Here is a 13,813-nt window from a genome sequence, read left to right as displayed (position 1 = left end):
GCGGCTATTTTTAACGCTCAGCACAGGTTCAAAGACAGCAGGGAGGCAGAGACTCTACTGGGGAATGAAGGTGGCTCTAGCCACTTGAAGGCTGAGATCTTCAGGCTGCCCAGCACCTCCAGTTCTATGTCCCCTGAGGGAGACATCATAAGCTCTCTAGCTGGCCCAAAGGACGCAGGTGGCAATTGGGAGTTGTGGAACCTGAAAGCGGTCCTTCACAGTACCATCCATTCTCCATAAGATCTCAGAAATGAGGGGCTGTACTTCAAGAGAGGGGCTGGAATGACTTCATTTCCCTTTCTTCCTCTTTGCCCTTTGCGTAGGAAGATAGATAACCTGCTGTTCAGTGCAGATTTCCACGGGAAGCCCCTCTTTGTCTCTCCTTGATTGGGCTCACCAGCCAGCACCCATCCAAGCTCAACAACACTGAGCAACATCCCAGCCTCTTACCTGTCTCTTACATCAGCTGGCCTCATAGCCTAAGGGCTCTCCACCCTCCCGCAGGATAATGGCATTATCTGCCCCCTGGCCCTTCATGTGCCCCAGGGTGGAACCTGACCAGGAAGCCAGAGTCTGACTGCTTAGGAAAGAAGGCTAGGCCACTGGGTTGTCAGAGTCCCCACTCTGGGGGAGGGGTCCAGGGTCTTTGGGAACCTGTGATTCAAGCTCCTAAGACAAGAAAGGAAACCGAGGCAGAAGAGTGGAAACCAATTTGCTTGGCTGTCAGGGTAATTCTGGTATCTTCCACATGTCTAGGGTTGCTCCTTCAAGCCTTCAGGTTTTCAGGCTCAATCCATCAGTGGGAACTCCCAGCAAGTTCTCAGGCTAACCTAGCAGTGGGAACTCCCAGCAGGTTTTCAGGCTAGCCTAGCAGTGGGAACCCCAGGGTAGCTTCTCAGGCTACCCCAGGCAGGTCTTCTCACACCCATGATAGGGGTTTGTCCTTACTACCTCCACGATCCAGCACCTGTCTTCCTTTCTTTGAGCCCAGAGTCTAGATGGGGCTAGCCCTACCCATCTCCTGGACAGATGCTGCAGGTTTTACACAGCAGGCAGTCAGCCTGGGATGTCTAAGGGAGTGGCATTGCCTTCACACTTGGGTTGCTCGGGTAATAAGGCTAACGGTTTCTTTGTCTTAACTAGGGGACAGCCTGGAGGGGGATAAAGCCGAGCAGAGGTGCTGGTCGGGGAGAGACAGAGAGAAAGGGCAGATTCTTACAGAAATTTTGATCCCTGATCTAACTCTGCCTGAAGCCTTCAGTTCCTGTTACAGTAAATGCCCTCTTGTGCTTAAATCCCTTCGTCTATTTTTTACTTTTATGTGTACATCATGTGTGTGTGGGTGCCGGCGGCGGTCAGAAGAGGGTGTCAGATTCCCTGGAGTTGGAGTTATAGGCAGTTGTGAGCCACCAGTGTGGGGTTTTGGGAACCTAACTGGGGTCCTCTACAAGAGCAGGAAGCTCTCATAATCACTGGGCCATCCTCTGGCCCCTTGAATCTCTTTGACTTAGGTTTCTGTCACTTGCAACCAAGAGAGAGCTAACCATACAGCATGTCCTCCGTCAAGTTCTCCTGTTGTCTGGAGTGGCGCTCAGATTCTCCGCCTTCCCCTAACACCTCAGGCAAGGACAGAACTTCTCACTGCACTATGTCCCCATCTCCCCACCACCCAGAAATGGGAGCAGAGTGACTAGGAGGCAGCTGAGGTCAGGTCTCACTGGGCCCTCCCCGCCTTCACCTGCTTATCGTTCCCAACACCTCTCTGGCCAGCCGCACCCACCTCCGACTTGTTCCGAGACAGCACACTGGAGTCGATGCGCCCCAAAGACATGTTTGGCAGGACAAGGTTGAGCACTTTGGCAGCAAGGACCTGGGCAGGGAGGCAAAACGAGAGTCATGAGTGCAGGCCATCCGTACTGGAGGGTTAAGGTACCACCTGGGCAAGGAGCTGACACCCCAGCTGAGTGTGGTGGCCTTGATGCTCAGGACTCAAGGATGCTGCTTGATGCAGGGCCCTGACACAGGGCTGCTTTCCTGCTGGTGCGACCACCGGGTCTGTTTTCTGGCTCTGGATCCGGCGCAGACATAACCACACATCAGATGTAATTGTGAATTACTTTTGAGAGCCACTGATGGGGCTGTGCCCTTGAATGCACCCCTTCCCCCAAGGCACCAAAACGACACAGCAGAGTCAGAATTATTGGATCAGTTGTCAGCAAGCGAAGGAAGCAAGGCAGCTTGGGTCAGAGCGAATCACTTGCATGTTACGTTCTACCACATGGAAAACAAGCCGCCACCAGCCTGAACAGGAAGTCCTGTGGCAGAGGGAAGGAGCCCCCTGTCTGGTTCCCCGCTCCGTGAGCCAGGAACACAGGCTGGGACCTCAATACTGAGCTCTGTTGGCACAGCTGCCAATGGGGACCCTGTCATTCCCCCAAAACGAACCATAGGGGAGGTTAATAACACTCTGAGTGATAAGCCTGGCATTCTATGCATGCCCAGTGAACACGATGAGCCTGCCTCTGGCCTCAGCCCAGCCCCACTTTGGATCTCAGATATTCCCAGGAAGGCAGAAGACCCAATCTTTCACGTCTGCCTTCTGAGAGAGGCTGTTTAATTTCACGTCTGCAGCAAGTGCAGACACCCGGGGCGAAAGAAGCTATTTCAAAAGTGAGCTGTGAAATGCTGAAATCAGAACCCTGGGACCCAGCTGGCAAAGGGTGAGTTCTCAGGAAGTGTGGAGGGTGCTTGGCACACAGGTTGGTCTCTTGATAGTGGGTGAACTGCTTGTGCACGGGGAACCTCTGTGCTAGGTGGCCCTGCCTTTTGATCTTTACTACATCTTGTGAGTGGGGATTAACCGTCATCCAGAATTTGTAAAAAAAAAAAAAAAAAAAAAATAATAATAATAACAATAATAATAATAATAATTATCAGGACCTTAGGATATTGGGACAATGGAGCCTTGGCCTCCCTGTGGTCAGCAGGGCTGAGTGAAGACACATCTGTCCTTTTTGTCCTGTGGCTTGGATTGTCCCTCCCTTTCTCTGCCATCTCTCTCTCCATGACAGCACCTGAGAACTCTAATTCTTCTTTCCTATGACCACAGCAGCCACTGACGTTCTCCAGACGATGCTGGAGCCAGGCCTCCCCCAGGCTCATCAGCCCACCTGCCTTCTCTGTACTCAGAGCCAGCCACCAAGGACCAGGCAGAGCCAGGCCTGCTTTGCCCCTAACGGACACTGTTGGAATGCACTCTGAACTGACTGTCTCTAGAGGGCACTGCCCACAACTCCTAGCTCTGAGAATATCTTAGCTAACTGCACTCTGAACGCACCTTGGTATCCAAGCCAACAAAGCTCACTGGTGTTGATTGCTGCTGCTACTACTGTGTTAGGGTTCCAGAGCCCTGGACTCCAATGGTGGACAGTCCAGTGTAGACACAAGAGGACTCTTATCTGAACACCATGTGGGGTGTTAACAGGTTTCACTCTGTGAAGCCACCTGGGGTGGAAGAGTTGTGTATGAGTGTGTGTGTGTGTGTGTGTGTGTGTGTGTGTGTGTGTGTGTGCATTAGTGTATTTGTATGAGTGTGTGTGAGTGTGTGTAAGCTGGGTTTTATGCAGCAGCTCAGCACTTAAGCTGAGAGGGAAGGGCTTAGGAACTGGAAATGCTGACAAACACTTGGAGGAAACATCTGTAAAACCCAAGAAGCAGGGGCTTTCTTGGGAGCCTGAGTTCTGGAGCTGGGAGCTGTGCTTTTCAAAAGCTACAAAATCTAGGGATGAAGTGAAAATAATCAGTAAGTGCAAGGAAGCTGTGGGCTGCAGCCCTGTGGCCTTCGCTGGACTCAGACTGCAGCAAAGGGGTTGTTCAGGGCCACAGCCTCCTTGAGCACTGGGGTCAGCAGCAGTATTGCTATGGGGAAATCTTTGCACTACCATAAAGTTTCATGGAACTGACTTCCAGACACTCTGCTGTTCTCCACAATTTCTGCCCCAGCTCCCCGAATCCAGGGCTGATGGTTGGCCCACTCTATCCCTGGTATTCTCAGAGGTTGCAGCAAGGTCCCAGGCAACAGGAAGACAGGTGTGCTGATGCCACTGTCCCAGGCACTGTCCCCTTCCGCTCGATCCAAATGACTTTTTTGCCCACCCTCAATGCCACAGCCACAAGTCAGGGACAGTTGGCTACCCACCGCAGAATCCTTCCTGCAGAATGGATGGATCAATTGACAGATCACTTGATCATCCAGCCTGCCACCGCAGGGAGCATCTGCAGTTGCAGTGGCTGATGGTTTATGGTACAGATCAGTGCTCTTAGCCGCATTCATAGGGAGACAGTGAGAGAGGACCAGTTAAGAGGGACAGCAAAATAGAGGGACAGAGACTGCCTCAGCGCTGAGGAAGACCGTAAAGTGCCATTTGCCCTTCAACAGCTCCACCACCAGACCCCTCTCTTGCTGCCATGTCACCTGATTCCACGTGGCCCTGGGCACAGTCCTCTTTAGGATTGCTCAATGCACAGAGACACCCCAACCTGCTGCCGGCCCCTCCCAAACCAAAGCATCGATGCCTCGAGGTGCTGAGGCCTCCACCCCGGGGCTCTCAAGCAGACACTGAGGTTCAAGATGGACACAAGGACTGGGATGGCTGGGGCCATTTCTAGTTCCACAGGGAGCTTCGGAGGAGGGGCTCCGGTGCCAGGGAATCTGCCTCCAGGGGAGAATTACAGTGAAAATAATTCTTTGCCAGTCAGCAGGCTTCTTCCTCCATTAACGAGGAACATTTGGGCAGCTAAAGAAAGCTTTTAAGGAAAACTGAGGGGTTGAGGGAGAGGTCACTACTTTCTGAGATGTGTTGCTTTCAAACGGGCTGTTCCCCCACAGAGATGAACAGTGGACTGTGGTCTCACCTCCCGTCCCAACATAGAGGCCGTGTCCTGGCGACCTCTTTATTTCCCCAGCAGCCTAAAGCCCAGTGGGGAGATGTGGTGGGAACACACCCGGCCTCAGTCGGCCTGTATTGGGGAGGTGGTGCCGGAGTAGCCACTGAAACACATGGGCTCCTGCCCCCTGGAGTTCCTGTGCTAGCCCTTAGGATGGGGGAATGCACTGCTTAAGCACCAGCTCCTAACAATGGATGTCCAGTGCTGGCTGTGTAGATGAAGATGCTGGTGTCCTAGCAACAGGGCCGGCTGCCCACTCACAGACATGGATGAGGGCCATCGCCTGCAGGGATGCAGCCTTTTGTCAGGGTCTGCCCCACGGGATGCCACCCCAGAGAACAGAAGTGTCTCAGTCTATTGGTGGCTGTGGGAGACCTGGGTACAAGCCAGCCCCAGGGAGAGAATGGCGATATCAGCCTGGGGCAGATGCCCCATTCCTGGACGAGCATGGAAGGGAAAACTATGGAAGAGGGCTTCGCATGTGTGGTGAGGTGACAGTGTTAGCTGTCAGTTGGACAGAATCTAGAATCACCTGTGAGATGGGCCCCTGGGGGCGTCTGATAGGGACCGTCTTGGTTGTTACAACTACAGAGGGAAGACCTGCCTACTGTGGGCGGGGACATTCCCTTTCTAGGATCCAGGGACTGTGTAATATGGAGAAAGGGAGCTGAGTACTACTGAGCACTGGCAAGCGGGTTTCACTTGACGCTCTCTGCTCTGTGACTACAGATGCAGCGTAAGCAGCTCCCTCAGGCTCTTGCTGCTGTGTCCTTCCGCACCATAATGGACTATAACCTGGATCTGAGCGGTAGGTAAACCCCCTTCCCTTAAGCTGCTTTTGGTCAGGATGTTTTATCACAGCAACAGGAAAAGATACGAAGGGCAGTCATGTCTGAGGACCACTGTCTACAGATACCCAGGCCACCCCAAGAGCTCTGACCTGCCTGGCTCCAGGTAGGGCCCAGCAGATCCCACCTGAATCTCCTGAAATCTCTACACCTACCCCAGTGCACAGCCAGAATAGGAGTCACAGTCCATCCCCTCCTGCTGGGCAGGCACCCATGCTAACCCAGCTCTGGTCACCAGCTTTCTAACCCTGCAGAGTAAGTTCTAGGTAACGTTTCTAATAGGACCCATTCAGAGGGGAGAGTGTCTTTGGACAACCACCACTGCATGGCTTTAAAGAGATGTAGGTACTATAGTAGGTGCTTCCACCAAGGACTCAAGGCAGGCAGAGGGCTGTTCCTGAGACACAGGGCATCAAGCATCTGCAAGAGGCCCTTCCCCACCTGACTGGATGAAGGACAAGAGGGCTGAGCTGCAGACAGGGACCAAATGACCAGGAGGCGTAGAGAAAGAAGGCATGCCAGCAGATCCCACACCTGGAGGAGCGAGGGGTCAAGGTTCCCAGATGGCTCCTAGAAGCAGCTGTGATCACATCCCTAAGCCTCGGATACAGTAGCAGGCCAGGCTCCTGATTCCCCCAGGACATGGAGGGTGGGGTCGTGCTCACCCACAGGTGGAATGCATATGGTATCCAAGTCATCACCACTTCAGCTGTCTTTTCAACAGGGCGCTTCATGATCTTCAAGATGCCCTGCAAGCGTGGACACAGCTGTGGGCCCAGCTCAGGAAGAGGAGACTATGAGCTGCCCACCCTCCCCACAATCCCAACAGGCAAGTCGGACCCAGCTTGGTCAACTTGGGTGTAAACTCTGGGGCTGAATCCTTGAGAAAATCTCTAACAATTGTTATTAGCATGTATTAACATATAGTCATTATAAGACCTGCTGGATTCTGTAGACATTCCATTCATGTTTACCATATATTTTGCCCATATTTACCCCATTTTTCTCTCTTGCACTCGCCCCCCCCCCATATTCCCTTTCCTTGCTGAGCCCATTCCTTTTCTCCAGTAATGCCCTTTCCACATTCACATTATAAGTGTTTGCATCTACATGTGTATGTGTGGTACATGCATGCCTACGTGTATGTATGCATGCATATGTGCATATATGTATGTGCATATGTGTTTATGTTGCATGTGTGTGTGCTATGTATGTGAGTATGCGTGTGTGTGTGTGTGTGTGTGTGTGTGTGTGTGTGTGTGTGTGTGTGTGATTCAGGTCTCATATATGAGAGGAAATGTGACATTTGTCTTTCTGGGTCTGGTTTATTTCATTTTACATCGTGATTTCCAGGTCCATCCACTTTCCTGTGAGTGACATAATTTTGTTCTTTGTGGCCGAGTAAAACTCCTTTGTGTGAACACACCATATTTCCTTTATCCAGTCATCTGTCGACGAGCAGCTAGGCCAGTTTCATATCTTGGCCACTGGCTGACAGCAGGGGTGGACTTGGGTGTGCAGATGTCTCTGTGATAAGCTGACTTGGATTCTTTTGGGTAAGTTCCCAGGAGGGGTGATGTCTGGTTCACTTGGTAGCCTGTTTCTTCATTTGTCAAATGTGGACAGTAAAGCCTACCTTAAAGATTGCTGGGGTGTTTCTCAAGACGGACTCCTGCAGAGCTTGTCCCTTGATCCTTGCTGGTCAATTGAATGAGAAGCAAACAGCATCCCTAGTGGAGACTCTGGAGAAGTGTGGGACCTGCAACTTCTGTGCTCTTTTGAGTCAGGATCTTACACAGTAGCTCAGGCAAGCCTTGAACTCCCCACCCTCTGTCTCCACTTTCAGACAACTGGGATGGCAGGTGTACACCCCCACAACTAGCTCTGTGGCTGAAGCTCTTAACCCATGACACAGCCCCTATAAACAGGAACACCACTCGCTCCGCCACCGAGGCTGCTCTCCTGATGAACCAGGCCTGGAGGAGGGGGGATGGCCTGAGTCCCTATCACACCCAGGGGACAGTTCTGAATCAACTGCAGTGCCCATCACCGTAAACAGTAGAGATGTGCATAAATGCCTTTATTGATCCAAAAGGTCTTAACAGCTCCTGCCTGTGAAGAACTTGCTGTGAGAGGTAATTACTGCCCCTTCGTTCTGACGTGGTTCCTGAAAGCTGTCCGGCGTTCAGGAGGCCATAGGATGGCCCATCTGTGATCTGGCAAGGCTCTCTAGGGTCACTTTGGATTGTTCTGGGCAGGAATGCATCTCTCTAGGCAGTTGTGCAATAGAAATATAAATGTCTTGTGCTTCTCCAGTGATTCGGGGCATGCTCTGATGATTCCAGGGTAGAGAGCTTGCTTTCAAGACACAGGTCTGGAAATCTGAGCTCCCAACTCTCAGAGAGTAGGTGCTCATGGGACTGAGGGGGAGTCACACCTAGAGCTTATGGTGGCTGCCCCGCTGGCCCATGCAAGGCCACTCACCTGCAACACGCCCTCCATATTCTTCCAGTCCACTGGAGTCCAGTGACAAAAACATGTTTGGCGTGTTCAGATGGGAAGTAGGATCCAGTTCCAGGAATGGAAGGTGGAAGGGGCTCCCTGGTTCAGCAGACATCAAGCTGACCTTGAGGAAGACAATGGCCTGCCTCACTTCCTCCTCGCCTGTGAATTAGGAGTCATTGCCTGTCCTTACAGGTGGTGTGGGAGAAGCAGTGCTCTGAGACAGGTCTCCTGGAGGTAGCCCCTCTCCATACTCTGGCTAGAGGCCCTGCAGAGCCAGAAAATAGGGCACCCCAAAGCCCTGGACTCCAGGGACCTCAGGCAGAGGGAGATGGTTCTCACTGATTATGGTCCTGGCAGCCCCAGCCTAGCCCTGCCTAGGAGTTTTGCCTTCCTTGAGGCTCCTAAGAGAAGAAGGGATCCTAGAAGACACTGAGACTGTTGGGGAGAGCCAGGGCAGCAGGAGCTGAAACTTGTTCTCTGCAATTTTGGTCTTTAAATTTCTGCTGCTGCTGTTTTCCCTGTGAAAGCACTTCCTCAGCAGGGAGTGCTGGGCGATGCTGTCTTTGTCCCCAGTCTCTTCCTCAGGCTAAATATATCCCAGCTTGTCCGAACACAGCCTCAGTGTAAAAAGCAGATGGTGGTGGCTGGGCATCCTCCCATCCCAGGGGTGAAGCTGGTCACCTTCGCACACCCATGTGCATATGAAGGCTGATGTACTATCTGGGGACCAGCTGAGGTTAGGGTTCTGGCTGGAGGATGCAGTCTGAGGACACGTGATTTCTCTTCCTGTGTTGGGTTTCATTGTGTGGGTCCCACATTCATGCACCGAGGCCAGTGCCCACCACCAAGCTGCATGCCAGAGCCAATAAATGAGCCTAGAGATCCATGTGGCTCGGGGACCATTCACAGGACATCGTGGGGAAGCTCCTCTCCATCCCATCCTTTAACTCTGAGTCCCCACCTCCTCCACCCCTCAGAATCCCTTCCTGTGAACCCCACCTCACCCCCACAGGGGAGAACAAGGCGGCAAGCAGCCAGTCAGTCATTAAGGCTCACAGGAGCAAGTGACTGGAAATGGGCTGACGTTTGCTCTTCTTTTTCTTTTCTAAAGATTTATATTTACTTATTATGAATACAGTGTTCTGTCTGCATGTATCCCTGCAGGCCAGAAGAGGGCGCCAGATCTCATTACAGATGGCTGTGAGCCACCTTGTGTATGCTGGGAATTGAACTCAGGACCTCTGGGTGAGCAGACAATGCTCTTAACATTGAGCCACCTCTCCAGCTCCTGATGCTTGCTTTGCAGGGAGCTCTAAGCTAGGATCTGTCCCCACGGGAGACCCTGTTCAGATTTTGATGGGGAAAGACCACCAAGACATATAATTAAAATGACAAAACCAAACCAAACCCCTCAAAGAACACGCAGACCAACCGAAGGAACACGTAATAATATTCCCCAAGATACGTGGAAGAAAAAACGGCATGTGTGCACACTAACTGTATTGCAGAAGCTATCTCTGACAGCCATGACTGCTGACCCAATCCCCAAGGCAGGCTTTTCTCCATACCCTTTCCTATCTTTTAGCATTTGAACTCTACGAATTATTCTTTACTATTTAAAATTACACTGGAAAAAAAATAAAGATGTGGTGATCCTCTTTCAGGGAGCCTGTCTGAGGACAAGGCCATGTGTGGAGAGTGACTGCATGCCCCCAGCAGGTGAGTCACCCTTTGACTGTGTCAGGCAAAGACATCACAGGCTGAAGCCTGGAGGCAGCCACAGACTGGGACGGGGTTGGCCCTCGGCAGGCCAAGGGAAATCTAATTTGTCTTGGTTAATCAGAGGAGACCTGTGTCTCCCTAGAGACCCCGGCTCCTGATTTGACAAGGTGATCTATTAGTACCAATCCTGAAAGGTCACCAGCTCAGAGGTGAGGCCACTGCTGGTCCTAGATGGAGCCCCAGGGGACCCTGGGAGGAAACCTTGGCGGCCCACCTCTGGGCACAGCTGCTGTGGTACACTTTATTTAAAAAGCTCTGTGGATTGTCTCTAAGGGAAAACATCCATTATTTTCTCTGTGAGGGGCAGCCCCACTGGGGCTCACATCCACCACTCAATGGCTAATCCTGGCTAAACTACCCCTTCCCAAGCCCCAGTGTCCTTCCCTACCCCTAGCATACCGGTCTTGCCTCTTCCCTGGTCTGGGACTGTGTGGGTGAACACCCAGCTCCCACTTGGCAACTCCTGACACAGTTTGGAGACTTCTTTTTTTTTTTTTTTTTTTTAAGATTTATTTATTGTGTATACAATGTTCTGCCTGCATGTATCCCTGTAGGCCAGAAGAGGGCACCAGCTCTCATTACAGGTGGTTGTGAGCCACCATGCGGTTGCTGGGAATTGAACTCAGGACCTCTAGAAGAGCAGTCAGTGCTCTTAACCTCTGAGCCATCTCTCCAGCCCCGACTTCTTGACGCACTGGCCACAGGTCTCCAGAAGGAAGCCGGTAGGACACGGCAGAGCCTCCCCTCTAACCTCTGTCTTGCTTACTCTATTTGGAAAAGTGCCTTGGACTAACTTGGTCTTGCCTCACAGAATCACAGTCACCAGGGCAGATGTGGAGAGGGCCACGGCCTTTGCACCTTCCATGATGCCACTGCACTCAGTGCCTTGTGTGCTGCCTGGGACCACAGACAAGTGCCAGGTTCCACCGACTGGGTCCCGAGAGATAGGGGGACAAGAGGCACTGCTATTTAAATAAACCCCTGTCATCATTTGGTGGGGAGAGACCAGGCTGCCTGGGGCACCTGGACCCGGGACACATCACCTCACCTTCACTCCCCTCCAAGCCTCCTGAGACCTCTGCCAGGGCTGGGGCACTCCTTGGGTGCTCCACTCTCTTTGGGGTTCTCATGCCTCCTAAGGGCAGCTCGGCACTGAGGCCACATCAATAGTCCCTCGGGGCTACTGGCTTTAGCTCCTCTCTTGGGGTGGGGGTGGATTCAGTTCTAGGTGCCCCATTGCCTCATTCACCTTGTCAAAGGGGGTCAAAGCTCTGGCGACAACAGCAGACACCGATCATACACGACACATTATACCCACAATCCAAAGTGGTGCATGCATCCACCCATCAGGTCGAGGCTGGAGGAGCTCAGGGATGGAATGGAGCCGCCGGGAACAGGATCCTCAGCTGCAGCTCCATTCTGAGTTCGCTTTCTGCTGAGGTTGGCAAACGATCGGTGACAGAAGCTCACACTTGCGTGGGACTTGTCAGCAAATGTGACTCTGCTAGCTCGAGAACGCCTGTAACCTTTCCTCCTCTTAACTTTGGCCAGTACAACATGCACAAACAGGAAGCCTTTTCTTTTGTGTCTGGGGGGAAAGACACACCTGACTTCAACTTAAGCCCCTGACGTCAAACCCTCACACAATAGTGTCTGAAGTTCAGGAACAGCAGCAGCGGGCCCTTTGACACAGAATCCATCTGTAAAGGGATGCACCATGTTCCAGAAGCTTCTGGGTCCATAAAGACCGCAACATCCTCTTACCTTGAAAGTTGATGCCGATTCTGGATTGGCAAGAACCAGAGGCGAGATCAGGACCATGCCAGAGAAGTGGGTTGGTCTCTCTGCAGCTGCGAGGATGGAGATGGCACCGCCCTGCAAGGCAAAGTGCACAGAGTGGCACTGGCTCCTGACCAGCGTGACCCCGACTCCCTCACCTGTTCCTATGCTGGCCAAGAACCCCAGCGGGGACCTGGAGCAGGCTCCATCCACTGGCACGTCACTCGCTTCTTCCTTCCTTCCTTCCTTCCTTCCTTCCTTCCTTCCTTCCTTCCTTCCTTCCTTCCTTCCTTCCTCCTTTTCCTTCCTGTTTCTCTTTCTCTCTTCCACTCCCTTGCTCCTTTCCTCCCTTCTCTTCCTTTTTCTCTATCCCTCCCTCCGTCCTTCCTCTCTTTTCTTCTCTCTCCCTGTCCCTTCCCCCTTCCCTATTTTATTATTATTATTATTATTATTATTATTATTTTTATTTTTTTTTTAGACAGAGTCTTATTCTACAGCCCAGGAAAGCCAGAGATTCACTACAATCCTCCTGCCTCAGGCTCCTGAGTGCTGAGATTGCAGGAGTGAGCCACCGTGCCTGGCTCTGTGGGGTTTGTGTTGCACAGTTCTCTTCTCTGGATTTTCCAAGGGCAAACATTTCAGACAAACACAAAGAAGGTTCCTGCTTGTGGGTCACAAATGGAACAACACATTCCTTTCTAGTCTCAAGCCCAAAGCTAGCAGACCCACAATTCATCTATTCTGACAAACTTCAAATGAGTTGTTTCCTTTTTTTTTCAGCGGAGAGTCCAATTGTAGTAATGGATGTGTGTGTGTGTGTGTGTGTGTGTGTGTGTGTGTGTGTGTGTGTGTTCAGTAATGATTCCAAAATTCAAGTTCCATGAATAATATCCAGTGCTGAGTGCATGTGGATGGTGCAGGAGGAGGAGGTGGCAGAGGCAGTCAGTCTTGTGTGTTTGAAGCCCAGAGGAAACTGACAGCCAGACATGCACTCTCCAACATTTACAGGGGCCAGGCAGGCAAGAGATGGTAAAGACAGAGCCAGGCAGAGAGGAGGTGCTCTGCAGAGCAGTTCCCTGGGCCTAAGCAGTTCTCAGCCCTCTGCTGCTGGCCAGCTAGCTTTCCTGCTGGAAGGAATGGCCTGGAGGAGGCTGGGAGGGGGGGTGTCATCTGAGATTAAACTTGGTTGGTTCTTAGAGCTAGGAGACCTCAACAGGAAAGGAACTCAAACTGCTTTCAGGAATGCTTCATGAGATGTTCCCACTCACTGCAATCCCTCCAGCCCTGAGCATGAGGAATGGACTCCAGGACCTGGTTCAACTCCTAAGTGCTGGGAGTGCAGGGGACTCCACAAACAGAGTTCGTGAAAAGGACATTCCATCCAGGCATCCGCCAGAGGCAGAGGAGCAGGAGGTCAGGTGACCTTCTGGGGACCAGGCTTGCTTTGAACTTCTCTCTTTGTGGCCTGCTTACCATGGAATGGCCCAGGAGGAAGACAGGGACCCCAGGGTAGTCCTTCTGAATGGTGTCCACGTGCTGCAGCACATCTCTGACAAAAACTTGGAAGTCTGAGACCACCATCCTCTCTCCTTCGCTCTGCCCATGGCCAACTGGAAAGAAACAGCAAGAGAGTTTTAGTGCCACCCTCGAACGTCACATGTGCACCACATTTAACCCTGTCCAGTCACTCCTCTCCTGTAAGCACAGAGAGCTTAAGGAACTTGCCTCATAGTGCACAGCTAGCAACACCAGCCAACACCCTTCCTTGGAGGCAGTTTTTCAAGGAAGGAGGAGGGGACAGGAGGCACACACAGAATAAACCTGAATGAGGCTCAGCTATTTTCCTGCATCCCCAGCTCCTTGGCCCTTAGAGCTGTGTCTCACTGGTGGCCTTTGGCCGGGTGTGCTCTGTCTCCTGTCTGCAGCATCAGGAGATCACACATCAAATCAAA

General features: G+C 52.1%; 1 protein-coding gene across 2 annotated transcripts in view; it reads right to left on the bottom strand.

The window, feature by feature from the left end:
• The window catches only part of Mgll (monoglyceride lipase), a 105,601-nt gene that overhangs the window by 8,660 nt on the left and 83,128 nt on the right, over positions 1-13,813 (bottom strand). For both annotated transcript variants that reach the window (XM_052719158.1, XM_052719157.1), the window contains exons 4-6: positions 13,335-13,471; positions 11,847-11,957; positions 1,781-1,870 (exon numbers count right to left, since the gene is read on the bottom strand). In XM_052719158.1, the coding sequence (XP_052575118.1) occupies positions 1,781-1,870; positions 11,847-11,957; positions 13,335-13,471 (338 nt within the window). The remainder of the gene's footprint in view (positions 1-1,780; positions 1,871-11,846; positions 11,958-13,334; positions 13,472-13,813) is intronic.

This window comes from Peromyscus californicus, unplaced genomic scaffold, assembly GCF_007827085.1.
Source record: "Peromyscus californicus insignis strain IS unplaced genomic scaffold, ASM782708v3 Scaffold_6__1_contigs__length_162567912, whole genome shotgun sequence".
NCBI lineage: Eukaryota > Metazoa > Chordata > Mammalia > Rodentia > Cricetidae > Peromyscus > Peromyscus californicus.
Note: the sequence above shows the minus strand (reverse complement) of the source record. Positions and strands in the feature narration are given on the sequence as shown.